Source organism: Delphinapterus leucas, chromosome 20 (genome assembly GCF_059928025.1).
Source record: "Delphinapterus leucas isolate spDelLeu-1000000601 "Yukka" chromosome 20, BTC_Dleu_Yukka2, whole genome shotgun sequence".
Lineage (NCBI taxonomy): Eukaryota > Metazoa > Chordata > Mammalia > Artiodactyla > Monodontidae > Delphinapterus > Delphinapterus leucas.
In genome coordinates, this window is record NC_143148.1 from 46,652,876 (window position 1) to 46,676,742 (window position 23,867).

Sequence of the window (23,867 nt, forward strand, 5' to 3'; positions counted from 1 at the left end):
GGGCTCTAGGCGCACGGGCTTCAATAGTTGTGGTTCGCGGGCTCTAGAGCGCAGGCTCAGTAGTTGTGGCGCACGGGCTTAGTTGCTCTGTAGCATGTGGAATCTTCCCGGACCAGGCCTCAAACCCGTGTCCCCTGCATTGGCAGGAAGACTCTTAACCACTGCGCCACCAGGGAAGCCCTCTAAGATTTTTGACAAAAAAGTATTTAAAATGTGGGATGAGATAAAATTATTTTTATTGGAAAAATATTGAATCGGCTGTGATGCACTGGAATTAATATTTTGATTTTCCCAATATCTTCTGAGTTTATCAGATTAAACAAGGTATATCTTAAGTGAAAGAGTAACAGATATAATTCATTGTAATTACATAATACTCAACATTAATAATTATGTAATATAATTCTTGAAATTTTAAAAAGTATACTAGTTTACAGAAATTAAGAAAGTGAATGACTCCAATAAGAAGGCAACAAATTATTTTGCAAGTTTCCAATGGTTTATTTTTGTCAAAAATGAAAAAGGAAAATAAAAAACGAACAAAAATAATGAAAGAGGAACTTATAATGAAATGATGGATCTAAGAAATGATCATTAATGATTGCTAAAACCATTAGATGAAAAGCTAATGGGGACCTTGATAATGAGTGGATACATTGAACCCACAGATTAATACTATCAGAAAAAAGAGATACTCAGACGTTATGTACCTCCAATGAAACAGGAAGCACACACACACCACCTATGAAGGATTCTTTTTTTTTTTTAAGTTTTATTTAGCAGCTAAAGATGACATTTTCAAAGTATATGGTTTTTGGGGGGTTTTCTTGGCTGTGCTGGCTCTTTGTTGCTGCATGCAGGCTTCCTCTAGTTGTGGCGAGAGGGGGCTGCTCTTCGTTGCTGTGTGTGGGTGTCTCATTGCAGTGCCTTCTCTCTTGTTGCGGAGCACGGGCTCTAGGCACGTGGGCTTCAGTAGTTGTGACTCGTGAGCTCAGTAGTTGTGGTGCACAGGCTTAGTTGCCCCATGGCATATGGGATCTTCCCAGACCAGAGATCAAACCTGTGTCCCCTGCATTGGCAGGCGGATCTTAACCACTGGTCCACCTATGGAAGATTCTTGCCAAAGTATCAACTCCGAATCTGACCAGGCCTAAATATCAATTTTCAGGAAATACAGAGGCCAGGGAGATGTAACCAGCAAAATCCAGAATGCGGAAAACCCTACAAGAAAAATGACCCAGTTTTTCAACAAACCAATTACAAGAGGAAAGAAAAACAGGAGGAAGAATCTATCACTAAGAGACAAGAGAAATATTAGCCAAAAGCAATTTGTGGGCATTGTTAGGACCTTGAATTGAAAAACCAACACTAAAATCCAAACCAAAACAAAACAAAAAGCATGTATGAGACAACCAGGGGAGATCTGAATGTTGCCTGAATACTGGATGACTTACATTTTTTAGGTGTACTGGTTTGTTTTAAAAGAGTCCTTGTATTTTAGAGCTATATATAGAGGTCTTTACAGAAGAAGTGGCGTGATACTTGGCATTTGCTTCAAGATAATCCAGCAGTGGTGGGGGGGGGGATGGAGGGCAGACAGTGGGGGCGGATAGAGATCAAACAGGATTGGCCATAGGCTGGTAAAGCTGTTGAAAGCTTGATGGTGGTCACGTAGAGATTCATTTCATTACTCTTCTAAATTTGTATAGACTTGAACTCTTCAATAACAAAAATTAAAAGATAAATGAATAAATGAATCTAAAAAATAAACTCACTGAAGAAATACCTAACCTAGCTGTCAGCAGATAGATCACTGACACTAATCTTTTGATGATTGACCATTGGGTGGGTTTTGGCATATACCTCCAAAGGACTGATTGACTGACATTGCTATAACAAAACTCTCTATTCCCATCTACTTGTTTATGTGAACAGTACTTGCATGTGTAGAAGCAAAATCAAGAAATAAAGGTTTATGCCGAACTTTTTCATTTTGGCAAGAGGTAATATTTATCCATGAATTCAAGAATAAACAGAAAAAAAAAAAGCCCCATCCATGCTATTAAGAGATGTGTATTTTCGGCAAATTTCTTTGTGTTTAATAACTGTTTGTATTATTTATCAAAATTTGTAATACTTACGTTATTTTGATCAAATATATACTAATACCAATTATAACAACCCAATCCAGAAGAAATTTTTAATATTTGGGACCTTTGGTATCAGGAAACTAAAACAAAAACAAAAACCATAAAAAATTACACAAGGATAAAAATATGTGGGGAAATGTAATGGCAATATCATTTTAAGGAGAAAAAGGAGTGATGTAAAATAGTGATAGCTCTTTTTTCCTATGTGTATGAGCCATACATTCTGGTTTCTTTGTATATCTCATAAGTGGTTTTTGGTTGTTGAAAACTGCACATTTTAAATAAGATAATGTGGCAACTCTGGAAAAATAGATAAAATATCTGATAGTTAAAGAAGAGTTTATTCATGTATTTTTACAAATAGGTGATGGGGTATCAATTAGAGCATTAGGATTGTATGGATATATTTAAAAGAATGATGTTAACAGTTTTATTTTAAATTGTCATTATTTATAATATACTGGAGAGCTGCCCTCTTAGCGCAGCCAGCAGCACATCTGGCTTATATAATATACCAGAAGTTACATCCTTTGCAACTCTTTAAACTTCAGAAATGTTAAATATTAGCTAAAAACGAGTAGGGGGACTACTTAGGTCTTTTTTTTCTTTTATTGATTTTTTTATTGAGTAAAATTCACAAAACATAAAATTAACCATTAACCATGTTAGACTGTATAATTCAGTAGCAGTTAGTACATTTACAGTGTTGCACAACCATCACCTGTATTTCCAAGACATTTTCATCACCTCAAAAGGAAACTCTAGGGTACTTTCCTGGTGGCGCAGTGGTTAAGAATCTGCCTGCCAAGGCAGGGGTTACAGGTTTGAGCCCTGGTCCAGGAAGACCCCACGTGCCATGGAGCAGCTAAGCCTGTGCGCCACAACTACTGAGCCTGCGCTCTAGAGCCCGTGCTCTGCAACAAGAGAAGCCATGGCAATCACCACAACGAAGAGCAGCCCCTGCTCGCCACAATTAGGGAAAAGCCCACGCACAGCAACAAAGACCCAACGGAGCCAAAAATAAATAAATAAAATAAATTTTTTTAAAAAGAAAAAAAAAAGGAAACTCTACACCCATTAAGCAATCACTCCTCCTGGCAACCACTAATCTGTTTTCTGTCTCTATGGATTTACTACTCTGGACGTTTCATATAAATGGAATCATGCAGTATGTAACCTTGTCTAGCTTCTTTCACTTAACATGTTTTTGCTGTTTATCCAAGTTGTAGCATGTATCAGTATTTCAGTCCCTTTTATGGTTGAATAATATTCCACTGAATGGATATATCACATTGTGCTTATTCACTCTTCAGCTGATGGACATTTGGGTTGTTTCTACCTTTTGGCTATTATGAATAGTGCTGCTATTATGAACATAGGTGTACAAGTATTTGTTTGAATACCTATTTTCAATTCTTTTGGTTCTATACCCAGGAGTGAAGTTGCTGATAATTTTGTTTAACTTTTTGAGGAACTACCAAACTTTTCCACAGCCACTGCAACATTTTACATTTCTACCAGCAATGTATGAAGGTTCCAATTTCTCCACATCTTTGACAACTCTTGTTATTTTCCATTTAAAGAAAGTCATGGGCTTTCCAACCCTGGCCGGGCAGGATGGCTCCCGCAATGAAGGGTGGCAAGAAGAAGAAGGTCCGGTCTGCCATCAACGAGGTGGTGACCAGAGAATACACCATCAACATTCACAAGCGCATCGTGGAGTGGGTTTCAAGAAGCGTGCCCCTCGGGCACTCAGAGAAATCTGGAAATTTGCCATGAAGGAGATGGGAACTCCAGATGTACTCATTGACACCAGGCTCAACAAAGCTGTCTGGGCCAAAGGAATAAGGAATGTCCCATACTGTATCCGTGTGCGGTTGTCCAGAAAACATAATGGAAGATTCACCAAACAAGCTCTATACATTGGTTACCTATGTACCTGTCACCACTTTCAAAAATCTACAGTTAGTGTGGATGAGAACTAACTGCTGATTGTTCAATAAAGTTATAGAACTGCCAAAAGAAAAAAGAAAAAAAAAGAAAAAAAGTTATGGTTAACTTAGTGGATGTGAAGTGGTATCTCAATGTGATTTTCATTTTCATTTTCCTAACGAGCAACAATGTTGAGCATCTTTTAATATGCTTGTTAACTGCAACTACCTAGTATTCACAAAATTACCTTAGGAGGTGTACAAACAAAAAGTGTATGGCTCATGACTCTAGGCCTAAACTGCTGTGTTTCTTTCCTTTTCTTTTTTAAACATCTTTATTGGAGTATAATTGCTTTACAATGGTGTGTTAGTTTCTGCTTTATAACGAAGTTTATCAGTTATACATATACATATGTTCCCATATCTCCTCCCTCTTGTGTCTCCCTCCCTCCCACCCTTCCTATCCCACCCCTCTAGGTGGTCGCAAGGCACTGAGCTGATCTCCCTGTGCTATGTGGCCGCTTCCCACTAGCTAGCTATTTTACATTTGGTAGTGTATATATTTCACTGTTACTCTCTCACTTCGTCCCACCTTACCGTTCCCCCTCCCCATATCCTCACGTCCATTCTCTACGTCTGTGTTTTTATTCCTGTCCTGCCCCTAGGTTCATCAGAACCTTTTTTTTTTTTTTTTTTTAGATTCCATATATATGTGTTCCATATGGTATTTGTTTTTCTCTTTCTGACTTACTTCACTCTGTATGATAGACTCCAGGTCTATCCGCCTCACTACAAATAACTCAATTTCCTTTCTTTTTATTAGCCCTCTTCTATTTTGAAGACATCATTATAAATGCTAAACTTCCAAGCCTACATGATGGAATTTGAATGCCAGTTAGCTAGCCCCTTGGACATAGTGAGCTTTTTCCACGCTAATTTGTTAGTTTGTCATGACAGCCCGAAGAGACCTTCAGCTGTGCCGAATTGTGGTTCTCACAGACTGAGTGGGAATGCTAAGGGAAAGACATTTTTGTGTGAGGCTGGAGGAGAGTGAGGAAATGAGGAGGGATCTGCACAACGTTGTGCCTAGGCAGGGATCTGTGAAAGCAACAGGGGAGTCTCAGGACCCCACGTCTACCCTAGGACAGCAGGGAGCTGTACAATTGGCGATATCCCCTGTATAGATCAATAGTTAGTTTTTTGAGGACAAGAACAGCATCTTAGTCTATATCTTTACATGTTCCCTAACCCAGAACCTGGCTCATAGTAGGTACACACAGGATGTTTGCTGAATGGGAAAGTGCACTGGCGACACTCTGACCCATGATGACTGTCTCCTTGGTGGGAATTAGGAGGTAGACATCCTGGTTGTTGCTCCGGATTCTCGCTCCTTCCTGTCCATCTCAGTCTGACAACCGGTAACAGCTCTTCATTGCCCCCACCACTGTGTTCCTAAGATCCCCAGCTTCAACATAAAATATCCCCTATATCCTTGATCATTATTTCTAGAGCATTCCCTCTACTTCCGTTATATTTCTGTTACCTTCGACCTACACATAGGCATGGCCATGCTTGGGACCTTAGAATCACATCCAACACTTTGTAGTAAAGAAGAACTCGAGAGACTGTTGAGTTTTTTGTCGATAGACCCTTACCACAGATGTCTGTAGGTTTATTGGGTGTTATTCCCTTTATTCCTTGCCTCTAAAGAAGGCCCTTCCAAGCTCCTGTGCAGACGGTATAAAGCCGGGTTGATAGAGTTTGAGAGCCAGGTGGGAGAATAGATCTGGGGGTGGGGGTGGGGGAGGAGAAGTTGAGGCATTGTGATGTTTCTCTGTACAGTTTGCAGACTTTCATTCATCCCCTTGTTCTAAATCCACTGCTTCAATCTGGCCCTCTGTAATTTTTTTTCCCCCCAGAGAATAAACCTCCTGTGTTACAGGGTTTGGGGGCAGAAATCTCTGGGCTGTATACATGGGGATGGGATCTATAGGTCCAGTTGTCCCTATACCTCTTCCCTCTTTCCTCTTCCCTGTGTCTTGTGTCTGCTGTGCAAAGTGTCTGGCGCCTGATTCCTGAGCCTTTCTGCTGGGTGAATCAGTTTGCTTTGTGGTATTATCCACGTTTCCTAGCCACCCTCCTCCCCACTCTTGTCACATGCAAGGCTTCTGGTTTTCTCTGGTTACCACTTCCTTCTCTCTTTCCATCTGCTCACGCTGTGTTGACATCTCTCATCGGTTTTCATCTCCTTTCTCATTCTCTTGTCCTTGTAAATCCTTATCCGTGTTGTACTTTTACTGTCATGTTATAGGATTCCAGGAATTCTTGTGTTCAGTCCACCCTTATTTAATAAGCAACTAGTCTTTAAGGTCATCAGTTCCACACAATGTAATACTCTGTAGTTGTTAGATGGAATAACATAGCTACATGTCTGAACCTGTGGAGTGGGCAATATAGAGAGTTAAATGAAAAAGAAAGTTGCAGGGAATTCCCTGCCGGTCCAGTGGTTAAGACTGAGCTTTCACTGCCGTAGCCCGGGTTCAGTCCCTCGTTGGGGAACTAAGATCCCGCAAGCTGCATGGCATGGCCAAAAAAAAAAAAGCAAGTTGGGCTTCCCTGGTGGCGCAGTGGTTGAGAGTCTGCCTGCCGATGCAGGGGACACGGGTTCTGTGCCCCGGTCCGGGAAGATCCCACATGCCACGGAGCGGCTGGGCCCGTGAGCCATGGCCGCTAAGCCTGCGCGTCCGGAGCCTGTGCCCCACAACGGGAGAGGCCACAACAGTGAGAGGCCCGCGTACAGCAAAAAAACAAACAAACAAAAAAACCCTTAGGTATTGTGTCATCCTGGATTTTTTGCAATAATTTTGATTTTTTTAAAAATTAAAATATTACTGATTTTTTTTAGCGCTTTCCCCTCCCCTGAAATTTTGCACCTGAGGCAAAATTCACCTCACCTTAATCCTGGTCCTGAAGTGGTGTTCTGTGGATTAGGGAGATTATGAGTGGGTCTTATTTTGTCATTTTTGCTCATTTTTGCTGTATGTTCCAGTTTTTTTTTTCAAGTGATCCTATATTTGTTATAAAAACAGTTAAATGCAAGATATCTTCTTTGAAAGTAGGGATCCTTCGTTTGTACAACGTGGAGCAGACTTAGCAGAAAAATCAAATGTTTGCTGGATGAGTAAATAAAAGAATGTGTATGTCAACTCTATCCCCAAATCCTACCTCTTCTCAAAATTCTAACTCAAATGGTACTTCCTCATAAAACATTTCCTTATATCCCAAATCACATTGGCCTACCAAGGCCTACACAGTGTGTCCATGGCCCACCCCCATCTCTCCATATCCCCCCTTACCTCCTGCCACCCTTCCTCTCTACTATATTGGCCCCCTACTGCGTGTCGCTCCTGAAACACAGGAAGCAATTCATTAATATTTGTTGAGAATGAGTGTGACCGCTCTCTCTTCTATCATTCTTGTCATAATCTTTTGTTCTTATAGTTATGCATTCATTTTATCTCCCCTACTCTTAAGTGACTCAGGCTATTTTACTCACTTTGATATGATCCTTGGTGCCTGGCACAATGCTTGGCATGTTGTCATAACAAATATTAACAACAGTAGTAGAAGAGTCATCATTTGAGTGATGACTATGGGCCAAACACTATATTACACATTTATCAGTATCACCTCACTTCTGTTTTTTCTTTGTTTGTTTTTGCGGTACGCGGGCCTCTCACTGTTGTGGCCTCTCCCGTTGCGGAGCACAGGCTCCGGGCGCACAGGCTCAGCGGCCATGGCTCACGGGCCCAGCTGCTCTGCGGCATGTGGGATCTTCCCGAACCGGGTCACGAACCCGCGTCCCCTGCATCGGCAGGCGGACTCCCAACCACTGCACCACCAGGGAAGCCCAGGATATATTTTTTAAATAGACCTTTACTGGAGTATAATTGCTTCACAATACTGTGTTAGTTTCTTGTGTTAGTTGTAAGAATGGATATTTCTGATAAACCCTGAGGCTGTGAGCCACGTGGCAGAGCAGTTTTCCTGGGTTCCCTTACCCAGCTGCTCTCTGCCTGGGCGCCCCCTTCCCGATAAAGTCTTTTGCTTTGTCAGCAAAAAAAAAAAAAAAAAAGATATTTCTGGGTCTCTCCTTCAAGCATTCATTCTTCTGACTTTCTTAGTAAGCATTCAAAAGCATAGGGCTTAGGACTGAAAACCTAATAAGATTTTCTTTTCTCTACTTCTGTGCTGTTATCATGGTAGTCACTAGCTACCTGTGCTTATTAAATTAAACTCTTAAGCACTTGAAGTGGGGCTGATTCAGATTGAGAGATGCTGTAAGTACCAGAGTTTGAAGACCTAGTATAAAAAAATGTAATTGAGGGGACTTACCTTGCAGTTCAGTGGTTAAGACTCTGCGGTTCCACTGCAGGGGGCATGGGTTCCATCCCTGGTCAGGGAACTAAGATCCTACATGCCATGCGGCATGGCCAAAAAAAAAAAAAAAAAGTAAAAAGTAAAAAGTAAAAAAATGTAAATGACCTCATTAATAATCTTTATGTTGATTTCATGTTGAAATAAAATTTTGGATATATTGGTTTAAATAAAATATATTATTTAAATATATTACATAAAATGTATTATCAAAATTAATGTTGCCATTTTCTTTTTACTTTTTTAATGTGGCCACCAGAAAATTTAAATTACATATGTAGCTTGCATTTATGGCTCACATTATATTTCTTTGGACATTCCTCTTCTACTGCAGAGCATATCCTTAAGCCCCCTTACTTAGCCATCCGTGCATAAATGTTGTTGGTGCATGTGGAAAGTCTAGAACACAGAGTTTATGGCCGACCTGAAGAGTTCTGTCCTAGGGAACTTACTGCATGGGAACAGAAAATGAGAGAGCAGTCATGTTGTATGAAAGGAGAGAAGGTTAGCAGTCCGCTTGACAAGGATGGAAGAGGCCCTCGGACCTGACAACATGTATTCAGAAAATGAGAGAGCAGTCAAATGGGAGTGTGGAGCAGGGGCCCCACCGCGGTGCCTTTGCCATCGTGACAGAGTTCCGTAATGGGCTCTGTTTTAGAAATACTAACTCAAAATAGTATGTAATTTGATTGGACTGAGGAGAAAATGAAGGCATAAACCCCTATTCCATTGTCATTATATTGCAATTAATAACTTTGGAGGCCTACACAAGTTTGGGGACAGGGTGATGTAGGGATGGAAAGGATTGTGAGAAATGTCCTGGTACCACTGACAGAGCTTAGTAAAAGTGTTAGTGAATTGGGTAACGTAGGGGAGTCCTGATATAAAAACAGTTTTTATGGTAGATGACACTAGACTTAATGCCACGAAGTTTGAGTTTCCTTGGGACACCCACCTCCCTGGGTATAGCAGGCTGTTGAGAATGCAGCTCTGTAATCTTGGGGAGAGGTCAGGTCTGGAATTGTACAGTTATTTTTGAGCCAGAATAATTTTATTATTGCAGTGCGTGAGTTGTATGCCTATTTATACAGAGTAACAAACAATTATTCAATCATTTATTTATCATACTTATTTATTGTCCACTATGTGCCAGGTATTGTTCAAGACACCCAAGATAGCAGGAAAGAAAACAAAGTCCCTGCTCTCATGGAGCTTATGTTCTAGTGGTTTATGATCAAGGTCAGCTAATTTGTAAAGAAAAGGAAAAATAAAGCAGGTGTTCAGCACATAGTTTTATTTTGCAAAAGATATAAAAAGCTAATATTTTAGAATACAAATTAACAAAAGTGTACAAATTGATAAAGATCAACACTTGAATATAAAATTTATTTTTTTAACAACTCAAAAATTTAGAAATATTGGTTAAATTTTGTGCTTCCCTGGTGGTGCAGTGGTGAAGAATCCGCCCTACAATGCAGGGGACACGGGTTCGATCCCTGGTCAGGGAACTAAGATCCCACATGCCGCGGGGTAACTGAGCCCACTCGCCACAACTACTGAGCTCGCACGCCTCAGCTAGAGAGCCTGCGTGCCAGAAACTACAGAGCCCACGCGCTGTGGAGCCTGCATGCCACAACTAAAGAGAAAACCCGCACACTGCAATGAAGAACCCGTGCGCCACTAGGAAAGATCCCGCATGCCTCAAGGAAGTCCTGCGGGCTGCAACTAAGACCTGACACAGCCAAAAATGAATGTAATGAGTGCAGCAAAGCTTTTGCTGTTAAGTCAACATTAAGTCGGCATCAGAGAATCCACAGTGGAAAAAAACCATATGAGTGTAGCAAGTGTGGGAAAACCTTTAGGACTTCCTCCCAGCTACATCATCTTGGGTATGCCCACCCTAGAAAGAAGCCTGTCCTGGACCTTGGTTCTTTTGGCCTCCCAGCATTTTTTACCCCATTTTCATGGTAATTACTGCCCTACTTTTGGGGGAAATACGACTCTGCCCCAACACAACAGTTCATGTGGTTTGGGTGGGGCTCTGTTCCCTACTGCAAAGGTGGAACATGTAGCCTAACCTGGCCCATCTGTACTGTTCCTTCCACCCACCACAGTGGTGGGTTCAGGTGACCCAAGTTCATCAAATCAGAATGGACCCTTTGACTGTGCAAAACCTACCATGAAGTGACATTCTTTTCTGCTGGACATGGATGTTAGCCTTGACCCACGTGAAGGCTGAGAAGAAAGCCAGCCCTGCAAACAGAGATGCAGAGAACTAAACTTGCCTCTGGATTTTTCAGTGATGTAAATCAAAAAATTAAATTCTTTGCTTAAATAGTTTTGAGTTGGGATTTCTTTCACTTGTAACAGAATCCATACTGATATTGAGCCATTTCAATGTCTCATATGTTTCAAAACCTTCAGAGTTAACATAAACTTGATTTAGCTTCACTGATTCCACACTATGAAGAAACCTTTCATGTGAGTGATGTATTGGAAAAGATGTAGCTATGATTCTGATGGTTCATACAGAGGCAACCATTCAAGTGTTGTGAATGTGGGAAAGCCTTTAACCCTCGATTAAGCCAAGTCAACATTCAGGCATCCTAAATGGTTGGAAGTTACAGCAATTTAAGCACTTTAATGAAAATTTCAAGTTATTATAAAACAAAATCTCTATCGAATATTCTGTAGGATAGATGAATGTATTAATTAGAAAATATTTTTAAAGTATTTATTTCCTACTCAGTTTCTAATAGAAGTGGATGCTGAATTTTATCTTATTTTAGATTGTTAAAGATGATATTTCTTTTTTGACCTATTTATATAGTTAATTATATTAATGTTTTTCCTAATATTGAGTCATACTTATGTTCTCATAATCTTAGTTGGGTATAGTGTTGTTAAGTTTCTTTAAATGTTGCTGGATTATATTAATATGTTTAGGATATTAGCATCTATATTCATAAGTGTGATTGGCCTGTAATTTTTTTCACTCTTTGTCAAGATTTGGGACCTGAATTATACCACGTTGCTAAAAATAGTTAGGAGACTATTCTTTCTCTGTGCTTTGGAACAGTTTCAAAAGCCTAGCAATTATCTGTTCTTTGGAGATTTGAAAAAAGTTCACCTGTAAAGCTGCCTGGACCAGTTGCTTTTGTTGGGGGTAGTGTAGAGCAGAGTAGAACTTTCACTACTTTAGTAATTCCTTCCCTGGCATTGTCCATTACATTGTCTATTTCTTCTTGAATCAATGTTGGTAACGTATAATTTCCCACTGACATTTATAAATCATTAGCTTAGCATTGTACCCAAGTTATTTTTCTTATTTTAAAAAATATTTTCAAATATGCCCCTTGTCATTCCTGTTTGTTTGTCTATAGGAAGATTTTTATTACTCCTATTTCCGTGCAAAAGCTTGATATTATCATATAATGCCCAGCATAGCATGTTTGCCCTGCCCTTTGATCTGGTTAGGGGGCTTTTACACCCAAGGAAATGGCTTTGGTTCTCAGTCTGAAGCAGGATTTTACAAACGCAGCACTATTGACGTTTAGGACCTGTTAATTTTTTGCTGGACACTGTCCTGTGAGTTGTAGGATGTTTAGCCTACCCACTGGCCTCTACCCACTAGATACTATTTGTGATGTTCTCCCCTACCCTCATTCATAACAATCAAAATTGTTTCCACTGGTATAAAGAGATACTGAGGATATGTTTTTGTAAAAATAAGGAGGTGGTTCTCTTCTTTGGATGCCCATCAACCTGTGCCTTGTTACTTCCCATGCCACCTTGTACTGTCATCTACTGTCCTGGCAGTTTTTCAGTTCCAGATTTAACCTGTTGACTGAAATCTGGCCCTGAGAGAATGACTTCACCACTTCCTCTTTACTTGACAGCAATCTACCCCTGCCTGGGGAGGGGAATCATTTTTAGTAGTGGACTTATAATTCTGCCGAAACCAAAGTGATTCAGATAAAGAAATGGTTGAAGTCACTTGAGTTGAGGTTTGTTAGTTCCTGTTGTTGCTTCCCCAACAGAATACTAGCCTTTAATTTGCCATAGCTGTTCTTTAATAAATGCTACTAACCAGTAACATTTTGTGGCACTTATCTCTGCTAGGTGCTCCACAATGCATTAACTTACTAACTCCTAACAGCCTTTGAAGTACTGTTATCTTGTTTCAGTTAGGAAAGTGAGGAACAGAGAGGTTAAGTAGGTTGCCCAAAGATACAGCTAGTAACTGGAAGAGCAGAGATTCAAACCCAGGCAGTCTGGCTTCAGAGCCCATGCTCTAACTGTCACGGAGTGATGCCCTAAAGTCTGCAAGCAAGATCTGTAACAAATGTAATTCAGTGACCGAAAAGACACATTTGAGGTGACTTTGCTATGCTCTTTGTGAGTGGAAGACACTGGGGATCAGATCAAGGCAAAGGGAGGCTGTATATTGGCTTTGGAGAAAAGAGGGCAGTGAATGGGTTGAGATAAAACAGCGAGGCATATCTAGTACAGAGTGGCTCATTGTGTTTGACAGTCTCAAAACTGCTGTTGTCAGGGAGGTAGCATGTGCAGAAGTTGAAAATACAGCTCTAGGAGGCAGAGGACCTCGTCCTAGATTCCCCAGTAAGGCTTAGTGGCTGCGTGGCACTGGCATTTCTGTTGCTACAACTATTTGAAAGTAGTACCTTCATAGTAAGTGCCTGAGCCAGAGAGCTGGACCCCCAAGGTGTCTCTTATCTCTAAGGTAACGGAGTAGCTCCATCTTCCTGAACTTGAGTATCTAGCAGATTATCCATGATATGTGACCTAGGTGCCACTGCTGAAGTCCCCCTCTAACTGACTTACTGTCTTTGGATCAGGCTTGGTTAGGTTCAAGTGCACATAATTGAAAATCCAAAATAATAGAGCTTAAAATAAGAATGGAGTTGATTTTTCCTTTTTTAAAAAGAGATCTGGGGACTTCCCTGGTGGTGCAGTGGTTGGGAATCTGCCTGCCAATGCAGGGGACACGGATTCGAGCCCTGGTCTGGGAAGATCCCACATGCCGCGGAGCAACTAAGCCCGTGCACCACAACTATTGAGCACACGTGCCACAACTACTGAAGCCCACACGCCTAGAGCCTGTGCTCTGCAACAAGAGAAGCCACCGCCGTAAGAAGCCCGGGCACTGCAATGAAGAGTAGTCCCCGCTCGCCTCAACTAGAGAAAGCCAGCACGCAGCAACGAAGTCCCAAGGCAGCCAAAAATAAATGAATAAATAAATAAGTTAATTTTAAAATATATATAAAAAAATAAAAGAGATCTGGAGATAGGCAGCTGCACACTGGCAGCGGGAATCCTGCCTCCTTCCAGTTCACCACACTGCCATCCAGCAGATGGGGCAATATCCTCATAGTCTAAAGCAACAGCTCGAGCTCCAGCCATTCCAGGATGCAGGATGGAGGAAAAGAAGAAGAGCATGTCGCCTTCCTTTCAAGGAAATATCCTGTAAGTGCTGAGAACACTTCCACTTCCACTTCGCCGTGCAGAACTTAGTCCTGGGAGAGCCACAGACTCACAAGGATGGCAAGAGCTGTCCTTGGATGAGAGATAAGGTGCCAACCCCTGATGAACTTTTCTGTTTCTAAATAAGAGGGACAAATAGATGTTTGTACAGGCAACTAGCAGCCTCTAACACTGCCAGCATATCTTAACTTTATATGTCTAAACTAGTTTGCACGTACTGCCGTAACAACTACCACAGACTGTGAGGCTTAAACTACGGAGATTTACTTTCTCACAATTCTGGAGGCTGGAAGTTCAAAATCAAGGTGTTAGCAGGTTTGATTTCTCCTGAGGCCTTTCTCCTTGGCTTACAGAAGGGCAGGAGGGGCAGTCATAGAAGACAACACAGGACATGAAGAGGTAATCAGTGCCACTGGGCATTATGGCAAGGTTGGTGTCAAGTGGGTACAAACATGTACAGGGAGGCCATGCGAGATGCCTCTGAAGACACCACGTCCATCTGCCAGGGATGCTGGACTGTAGCTTGAGCAGCCCCATGTTGAGGTATCCATTACAGAGTTCAGGCATCAGATGTGTGGGCAGACAGTATTAACACATCTGTAGAAATCATACTGCTCATACTTTCTCATCAAAGATGTAGATTTGTTGCAATTAGATTTTTCGTCCACCTGGAATTTATTTTAGTGATGGTGTGAAGTAAGAATCTTATTTTTCTATTGGGATATCCAAATGTTCCAGCATAATTTATTGAAAAATCCCTCCTTTCTCCACTGCTTTTTTTCAGCTCTGTTAAATGATTGACATGCAATTTAATCAGCTTATTGATTTCTACAAAGGTCTTGCTGGGATTTTGATTGGCTTGCTTTGAATATATAGAGCAATTTGGGGGATAACTGACATCTTAATAATACTGAGTTTTTCAATCAATGAACACAGTATCTCAATTTATTAGGTATACATTCATCTCTTTTGTGATTATAGTTTCAGCATGCATATCTTGTACATATTTTGTTAGGCATTAAGTATTTCATGTTTTTTATGCTGTTGTAAATGGTACTATTTTTTAAAATTTATTAAGGTTGCAGGAAATTTTATTGCTGGAAATTTTGGTTTACAACAATTGATCTTTTTTGCACCTTTACTTTAACTCTGTGACCTTGAAGCCACACAACTCAGTTTGGGACTTGACCCACTGTCTTTTAATAAAAATCACACAGCTGGTCTCAGGACCTACTGAAGTTTAGGTTCTTTATGTCTCTGCGCGGAAGGAATTCAGCGAGAGGTGAAGTAGATTTATTGAGAGAAATACACACTCCACAGAGAGAGTATGGGCCATCTCAGCAGGCGAGAGGCCCTGAAATATGGGGTGGTTAGTTTTTATGGGCTGGGTAATTTCATAGGCTAATGACTGGGAGGATTATTTCAACTATCTTGGAGAAGGGTGTGGGGATTTCCAGGAGTTGGGCCACTGCTCACTTTTTGGCCTTTTAGGGTTAGCCTTGGAACTGTCATGGCACCTGTGGGTGTGTCATTAGCATATGGCAGTGTGTTATAATGAGCGTATAATGAGACTCAAGGTTTACGGGAAGTTGAATCTTCTGCTATCTTGGACCTAGTTGGAGTTTTTTTGTTTTTTTTTTTTCTTCCTTCCCACTCTGTGAGGCATGCGCAATCTTAGCTCCCCCACTAGGGGTCGAACCCGTGCCCCCTGCAATGGGGGCATAGAGTCTCAACCACTGGCCGGTCAGGGAAGTCCAGACCTAGTTGGTTCTAACCAGTTTATGTCGTATCCTCAACAGCTGTCATTCCTTTGAAGGTTGTACCCTGGCCCCTTCCCTCCTGTTTCAACCTTGGTAAACTCACTTGTTAGTTCTAGAAGTTCTGTAGATTCTTTGGGATTTTTTTGTGTAGACAATCACGTCCTCTGCAAATAGTAACCGTTTTATTTCTTTATTTCCAATCTCTATGCCTTTTATTTCTTTTTCTGGCCTTCTTGCACTTGCTAGGACTCCCAGGAGGATGTTGAATAGTAGTGGGAAGAGCGGACATACCTGCCTTGTTGCCAACTTTACAGGGAAGGCGTTCTCTCACCATTAAGTATGGTTTCAGCAGCAAGGAGATAATCACATCAAATATAGTCAATATAGGTACTGCAACAAAACATTAGGTTAACTTTACATTTTTTGTCAGCCAAGGCAAAAAAGACCGTGCATGATACTTAAGTTCCACTATAACTTCATCAATTGCAATGTGATATGAAAACATCTATGATTTCTATTGTTGACAAAGTCGCAAGGCACTGCTGATACTACTGTGGTTTTTGCTAACATATAATTGAAGGAAATGCTAAGTTTCAGCTAGAGGTTAGCTTAAACAAGGATAAGCTTTTTCTATTCTAGGTCCGTGGTTAAAGACGTGCGCCAGGGGAAGAAAGCCAGAGTCCACAGAGAGGAGCGTTCTGGCTTCCTAGAGAGGAAGCTCGTGGAGCTTGGGCGTCGCCCAAGCCGACGGCGTCGCGAAGCCGACGTAGTGACGCACTTCCGATCACGCCGCACATTGCACCTTTCCTGAGGTGAGTGTGGGGGGTTTGTGGCCCGGGCCACGCTCTTTACTCCCCTGGAGGAGGCTGTCCCCTTAGTCCCTGATGCCGAGGAGGAGGGAGTCGGGCGGCGCCACCGGATCCGGGGAGCGGGGGCGCCCGCCGGGCAGTCCAGCCCGCCCTGGCGCCTTTTCCCCAGCCCGCTGCGGCTGCCTTAGGAAATGGAGGCTGGGTATGGAAAGGAGACGCCCTTTGACCCGACACAGCCACAGCCTCCCCTGCTCCCTGGTCCAACAACTACTTACTGAGCAGCTAAATGCCAGCTGCTCTTGTAGGTTCCCAGGATGTAGCTGCGAATGAGACGGCCGTGGGCCCCTCCCCCAGGGAGCTTTCAGTTTAATGGAAAGCCTCCTGTTAATCCAGTGCGATCATTTCATTCCACCTGCTCTGAACCCTGTAGTTGCGGCCTGTTGCTTTTAGGATGAAGACGAAGTCCTTGACGTGCAGAGGCCATGGGGGACTTGGCCTCTTGCAACTTCACCTTCGTGTTCAGCACACTTCCCTTGGCTCTGCTACAGTCTTCTTGGACTTTCATATCGGGAACATGTTTTTGCACATGCTGTTACTTTCGGAAAGATTTTTCTTTCAACCTAGTTAATTCCTATTCTTAAGCCTCCCCATCTAGGATAAATTCTCCCTGGCACTAATCACGATTGTGGTCTTAAAGCTAACTATGAGAATCTTTGATTTCTTTAGTCTAAGCTCCGTGATGGAAGAGATCAAACCTTTCTCTCTCCACTGTTATCTCCTGTGTCTCATGCTTGGCCTGGAATGAAATAAATATGTGATAAATGTTTGTGGGATGAAGAAAACATACATCAGTGTATTATCTCAAACTGGGAGAGGTGGTATACAAGAAAGGGAATACAGTGCTAGTGGAGTGTGTAACCCAGGGCCCCCGACCTGATCTGTGGAGACAGGCGTGATCTGAAGGGTGAGCAGGCACTTACGTAGATGAAGAGAGGTCAGGCTGCTGGAGAGTATTGCACACACAGACTGTCAGTTCCAAAGGTTCTAAGGTTGGAGAAGAGTGGTTCATGCAGAGGAACAGTAGGTACAAAGATCCTGAATTAGCATAGTAGATAAACTGAAAGAAGATGAGGCTAGCAGGAAATTGCAGCATGCAATGAGTTTTGGAAGATGCTGGCTTTTTGGTAGAATATGACTGGTTAACAAGAATACAAAGTGTCTGTAGGGGATGATATAATTAAAGTAATAACCCAGACCTTTTGGCATGTTTTGTGGCCTCTTCAGGGTCCTTTGCTAATTTGTTTCTGGTTATTACTGGGTGTAGAGTGGGGTGATGATCAAAAAAGATGCCTGCCCCAAGGTCCAAGAAAAGGAAACCTTACTCTAAGATTCTTTTTCTGATTTTGGGGGGGCTACTTTTACCTATTTTTCCATATTAACCTTAGAAGCACTTTATCAAGTTCTAAAAAAAAAAAAATATCCTGTTGGAATTACTATTGGAAGCACTTGGATGTAGTTATTAAACGCTTGGCTTCTGGAATCTGGCTTATCTGGTTTGGGAATCCAAGTTCATTCATCCACTGGGTGACTGACCTTGGTAGAGAAAATTATTGTCTTAGACTTGTTTTCTTATTTGGAAAAAAGAAAAGGTTCAAAGGATTATTGTGGAGATTGAATGAGGCAATATGTATTTTTCCTCCAGAAACACGTTTCTATTTTTTTTTTACTTTTTATGTTTCTCAGTAAACTTTTATTTTAAAAAATGAAGGTCTGGATTTCCTCTTGTTAGGGTTTGCTCTGAGCTTTCTGGTGTCTTTTGCTTGTTCTGCTCTTTGTGTATTCATGTTCCCCTCTACTCATCTCTTAGGACAGGCAGCGTTGCATGATGTTGGTGAGTACAGCCTGTGGTGCTGAGGGCAAGTTACTTACCTTTCAAATTCTCCATTTCCTCAGAATTCAAACTTCATGGCATCGTGTGGATTAAAAGAGGAAATATTCATACACCACTTACCAAGTGGCGTTTAGTAAATGATTGCTACTGTTACCGGCAAGTTTGTTGTTTTAAAGGAGAGCCTTTGTCTGGGTTGGGCTCACTCTTGTTTCTCTTTGCTTCTTCCCTCAGCCCCTGCCCTTCATTGAGAGGAAGCCCAGGTGATGGCTGTCATGCCCCTGAGAGCCTGGCACCAGGTGAGCTGTGATTCCCTCAGGTCAGCCTTGGAGAGATCTGATTTGAAGGAAATGGGGGATGAGAGAGATGATTCTGGCAAAAGTCTTAGAGCCAAAGCAGTAGGAAGACCCTTGTTGATTCTCTTCAGTGGGACTGGACGCCAGGGAAAGCTGATGATGAGGGATCGAACAGCCAGAAGCCCAGCAAGTGATGCTGGAGAGAGTGTCCTTGGCAGCAGAAGCCTAGGCTCCTGTACTCTGAGGATCTCTGTTGAGCTAGATGGTTCCCAGGTTCAGTGGTTCCTCCTACAGAGGGACCTGTGAGAATGAAGGACTCAGGCTGGTGCTGTAGGTATTGATTACACAGTGAGAGTAATCGAGATTAGCGAGGTCACAAGGTTCTTGGGAAGTAGGGGCAGAGCGATGGCAGGAAGAAGACAAGAAAAAGTGGGCTTGTCCCATTTATTAAAGAAGTTGAGGGCTTCCCTGGTGGCGCAGTGGTTGAGAGTGCGCCTGCCCATGCAGGGGACACGGGTTCGTGGCCCGGTCCGGGACGATCCCACATGCTGCGGAGCGGCTGGGCCTGTGAGCCATGGCCGCTGAGCCTGCGTGTCCGGAGCCTGTGCTCCGTAACGGGAGGGGCCACAACAGTGAAAGGCCAGCGTATCGCAAAAAAAAAAAAAAAAAGAAGAAGTTGGCTTCAGAATCAGGGAAAATATATTTTCCTTGAGGTCAGTGCTGTTGGCTAATCAAGGCAGGGGGCTATAATAGGAATAATCTGCACTAGGACAGAACACCTGAAGTGAGGGATCTCATAAAGCCTCAGTGGCTTTGTGGCCTTGAGCCAGTCACTTAACCTCTTTGCACCTTAACTTCATCTGTGAGGTGAACATTAAGTACCTTACATTTGTGGGACAGGGAAATTGATTTCTTGAGTTGATTTTACTTTTTGAAACTGATGAGTTGCTGGGTATTCCTTAACCATTTCCTTCTTCCTGGGACTTATTTATCCAGTAACTTATCATCTATGAACTATATCCTAAGTCCCAATCCTGGATTTCTGGTATCTGGCAGGTCCTTCTGCCTACTGCCTCACCAAGACAGTTATCTTTCTTGTTGCTCCCGTCCTCTTCTGATCTTCTGTAAGTTGTTAGTGAGTTACTGGTATCACCATGTCGCAATCCTGACCACTCAGTTTCTAGGTTGCTGAGTAATTGTTGACTCTCTTCCTCCTTGATACCACTTTCAGAGAGTTACCAAGTCTCATTGCTTCTGCCTACTATCTCTTCCACTTGTCCCATCTTTTATATTGCCCTCATACAGGGTTTGTCATTCCTTTTCTGGGATTTTGTTTGCAGAGTTTCCCAGATAGTTTCTCTGTGTACAGTCTTGTGCTTTCCCATCTCCACCTGTTACCTGATAGAGCTTGGTTTCCTGAGCTCGGATTTTATCCTGTAGTCCAGGGTTCTCAGACTTTGGTGTGCGTCAGAATCACCTGGAGGGCTTATGGAAGAACAAATTGCTTTTGGATTGGGGCCTGTGAATTTGCCTTTGCAACAAGTTCCTATGTGATCCTGCTGCTGCTCTGGGGAACCACACTTGGAGAACCACTGTTGTAGTTAGTGGTGACTTATTCAAGGAAGTCATTCAGTTGACTGAGTCAGTTTGTCATTTTAAGTTGTTGATTGTATGGCTGGCTGAGGATGGATTCAGAACAGGACAGGCCTGGAATTGGAGTTAAGTATCCCCAGCCCATACTACTGTACTGATTGTACCATAGTGAAGAGGAGTCAGATTCCAGAAACATATAGACAATAAAATTGGCAGGATTTGATTACTGACTATTTATCGGAAATGAGTAGTGACTAGGGCAAGTTAGTCTAGTATGAATTTCAATTTTCTAACTTAGGAGACTGGGATGAAATTCGCACTGTTAAATGAGAAGCAACACTGTCAGTCACTGTGCCAGTTAGTTATGTGAATTGAAAATAGAGTCAGTTTGGCAGGGGGCAGGAAGGGGGATGTGTTTGGTGTTAGATGGGTCAGATGTGTTAGGTCCCCCAGGGAGTCTGAGGCAGTGCTGGGGAGATCTGCAGAATCAGTTGAGGTGTTGGAAGGTGGCAGGATATTCACTGTGCATTCAGGTAACCAGGTTTGATACCAAAGTCTGGGGAATGAATAAGAGTTTTATAAACCAGATCCTGAGCTCTCTGGGAAGGTAGAGTTGGGACCATCAGGGAAGGGAAAGGGTGACTATTAAAAAAGCATGAGCCTTAGTTGGCAGAAACAATTACAGATTGTCTTGGAGGTATAAAGAAAAGCAGTTAAAAGAACTACCCAGCAGCAATTTGATTCCAGAAGCATCTTCTCCCAGGAAAACGCATCAGGAAGCAGAATAGACTGCCCCCGGCAGCACTGAGCTGTCTCTACTGGACATTCTTGAGCACAGGCTGTACAACCCCTTCTTCAAGCAACAGATGAGGGTTGGATGAGACCAGTCATCAAGGCAAAAATGTGACTCTGTTCCTGTCATGTGGACTTGAGGTTTAGGGTAGAATGAGCATGTGTGGGGAACAGATGGATTGACTGGGCACTTGGGGCAGTGAAGGGGGCACAGGTCAGTCCTGAGATGCTACCTCTGAGTGGTGTCTGGAGAGACTGAAGCTAATTGTTTCCTTGTAGTTGCAACAATAAAAGACAAAGTTTTATAAAATCACAGAGATTTTGCTCTAGGAATATTAATTAATGGGAGACTTTCCAGGGTTTTCAAAATGTGTCGTGTTTTATGACACTAAATTTTGTGTTCAGATGGAAACTCTTCTGGTGGTGAGAGAAGTTCCAGATTTTTGGTTGTAGCAATAGTCATTTAACACTCATTTCTTTCACATTTTCTCATTACTCATCCTTAATAAGACCCCTCCCTCATACTGTCCCCTGTACCCCACACTCTGGCCCTGAGCCATAGAATTGGCTCTGGGGCAGCAGGAACCTCTTGTTTTAGGAGGTGGTGACCTTTGAGGACGTGGCTGTATACTTCACCCAGACAGAATGGGCTGGCCTTTCTCCTGCACAGAGGGCCCTGTACAGAAGTGTGATGCTGGAGATTTATGGGAACTTGACGTCTCTGGGTAAGGCCACTTTTCTCCTGGGACTCAGATCTATGCTTTCCCATTTCCTTCCTTTTTTCCTCCTTATCAGCCGGAGGTGTGGTGTGGAAAGGGAGGAGTCATCTCTTGTATCCTTTACTGATGGTTCTGGGACTGAGACCAAATGACCCACTTGAGAGCTTGCTGGGTAGGGACAAGTCTTGGGTCAGTTTGGTCTCAATATAGGGAATTGCTGTCGCCTGGTAAGAGTATGATCTGTCCTCCCAGGGGCTCTGCACAGTAAGGAATAAGTAGCATCCATTGCCAGATAAGTTCTCAGCTTGTTGCTGTCTCCCCGTAGTCTAGGGAAGGGTATGACCCCTTCCCTGTGTTTGCATATGTCCTGCAGGATCACTAACTTACGTACTCTTACGTGTTGTTTTAGGAAGAGGTCACAAATGCTCAGTTTCCACTTGAGCAAAAATCTTGGCTTTCCCCAGTCCTGAGCCCTATTCTATGGATCTCTTTTATTATCACTGAGACTCCTGAGCTTTTCCTTCTTTTGACACAGCAGACACAGGACTGAAAGGTGCCATTTTCTACCCCTTTTCAGGATACCCAGTTCCCAAACCTGCATTGGTCTCACTTCTGGAGAGAGGGGATTTGCCTTGGGGCCTGGAGACACAGGATGATCCCCCTGCACAGGGGACCAAACACATCTGTAAAAGTAAGTGAGGCAGGTTTAGGAACAGCAGCTACAGAGCTTTACAGAGCAGTATATTTTAAAATGAACCATGCTGGGAAGGATTTAAATAAAACAGATGATTTCTCAAAATAGGTAAAATATGAAACCATTTCCACCAATTTTAATTCTTCCTAACATATGTCCAATTAACACATCTCATAATTCTCGAATCTATTGCTCCTTTCTTCTTTTTTAATTAAAAAAATGTTTTTTATTGAAGTATAATTGACATATAACAAATTAGTTTCAGGTATACAAATAATGATTTGATATTTGTATATGTTGCGTTAATGATCACCACAAGAAGTCTAGTTAACGACCGTCCCCTTACATAATTACAAAATTTTTTTTTCTTCCAGTGAGAACTTTAGATTTACTCTCAGCAACCTTCAAATATGCAGTACAGTATTGTTAACTCTAGTCACCATGCTGTACATTACATTCCCATGACTTATTTTATAACTGGAAGTTCGTACATTTACCTATTTCTCTCACTCCCTACCCCTGCCTCTAGCAACCACCAACCTGTTCTCTGTAACTGTGAGCTTGGTATATTTGTTTTTGTGTGTGTGGTTTCCTTTTTTTAGATTTTAGATATAAGTGAGATTATACTGTATTTGTTTTTCTTTGTCTAACTTATTTCACTTAGCTAATGCTCTCGAGGTCCATCGACGTTATCACAAATCACAAGATTTCCTTCTTTTTTTATGGCTGAATTAACATTCTTATGTGTGTGTGTGTATGTATGTATCAATCACATTTTCTTTATCCATTCAGCCATCAGTGGACACTTAGCTTGCTTCAGTATCTTGGCTATTATAAATAATGCTGCAATGAACATAGGGGTGCATATATCTTTTCTAGTTAGTGTTTTCATATTCTTTGGTTAAATACCAAGTGTTTTCATTTTCTTTGGAATTCCTGGATCACATGGTAGTTCTCTTTTTAATTTTTTTTTTTTTTTTAAAGCTTCTTTATTTATTTATTTTTGGCTGTGTTGGGTCTTCGTTTCTGTTGCGAGGGCTTTCTCCAGTTGCGGGCAGCGGGGGCCACTCTTCATCGTGGTGTGCGGGCCCCTCACTGCCGTGGCCTCTCTTGTTGCAGAGCACAAGCTCCAGACGCGCAGGCTTAGTAGTTGTGGCTCACGGGCCTAGTTGCTCCGTGGCATGTGGGATCCTCCCAGACCAGGGCTCGAACCCGTGTCCCCTGCATTGGCAGGCAGATTCTCGACCACTGCGCCACCAGGGAAGCCCCTCTTCTTAATTTTTTGAGGAACCT

General features: G+C 42.3%; 1 protein-coding gene and 2 pseudogenes across 5 annotated transcripts in view; all 3 read left to right on the plus strand.

Moving 5' to 3' along the window:
• Positions 1-2,886: 2,886 nt before the first annotated feature.
• On the plus strand, positions 2,887-4,752 carry LOC111171174 (large ribosomal subunit protein eL31 pseudogene; annotated as a pseudogene).
• A 4,248-nt stretch (positions 4,753-9,000) lies between these two features.
• Positions 9,001-9,079, plus strand: LOC115802537 (U6atac minor spliceosomal RNA; annotated as a pseudogene).
• Positions 9,080-16,441: 7,362 nt separating this feature from the next.
• ZNF19 (zinc finger protein 19) overlaps positions 16,442-23,867 on the plus strand; it is a 42,791-nt gene continuing 35,365 nt past the window's right edge. For 3 of the 5 annotated variants that reach the window (XM_089903302.1, XM_022583268.3, XM_022583265.3), the window contains exons 1-3: positions 18,732-18,779; positions 21,760-21,886; positions 22,458-22,571. In XM_089903302.1, coding sequence (XP_089759428.1) covers positions 18,747-18,779; positions 21,760-21,886; positions 22,458-22,571 — 274 coding nt within the window. In that variant the 5' untranslated portion in view covers positions 18,732-18,746. The other 2 variants (XM_022583263.3, XM_022583266.3) reach the window with 2 other exon arrangements.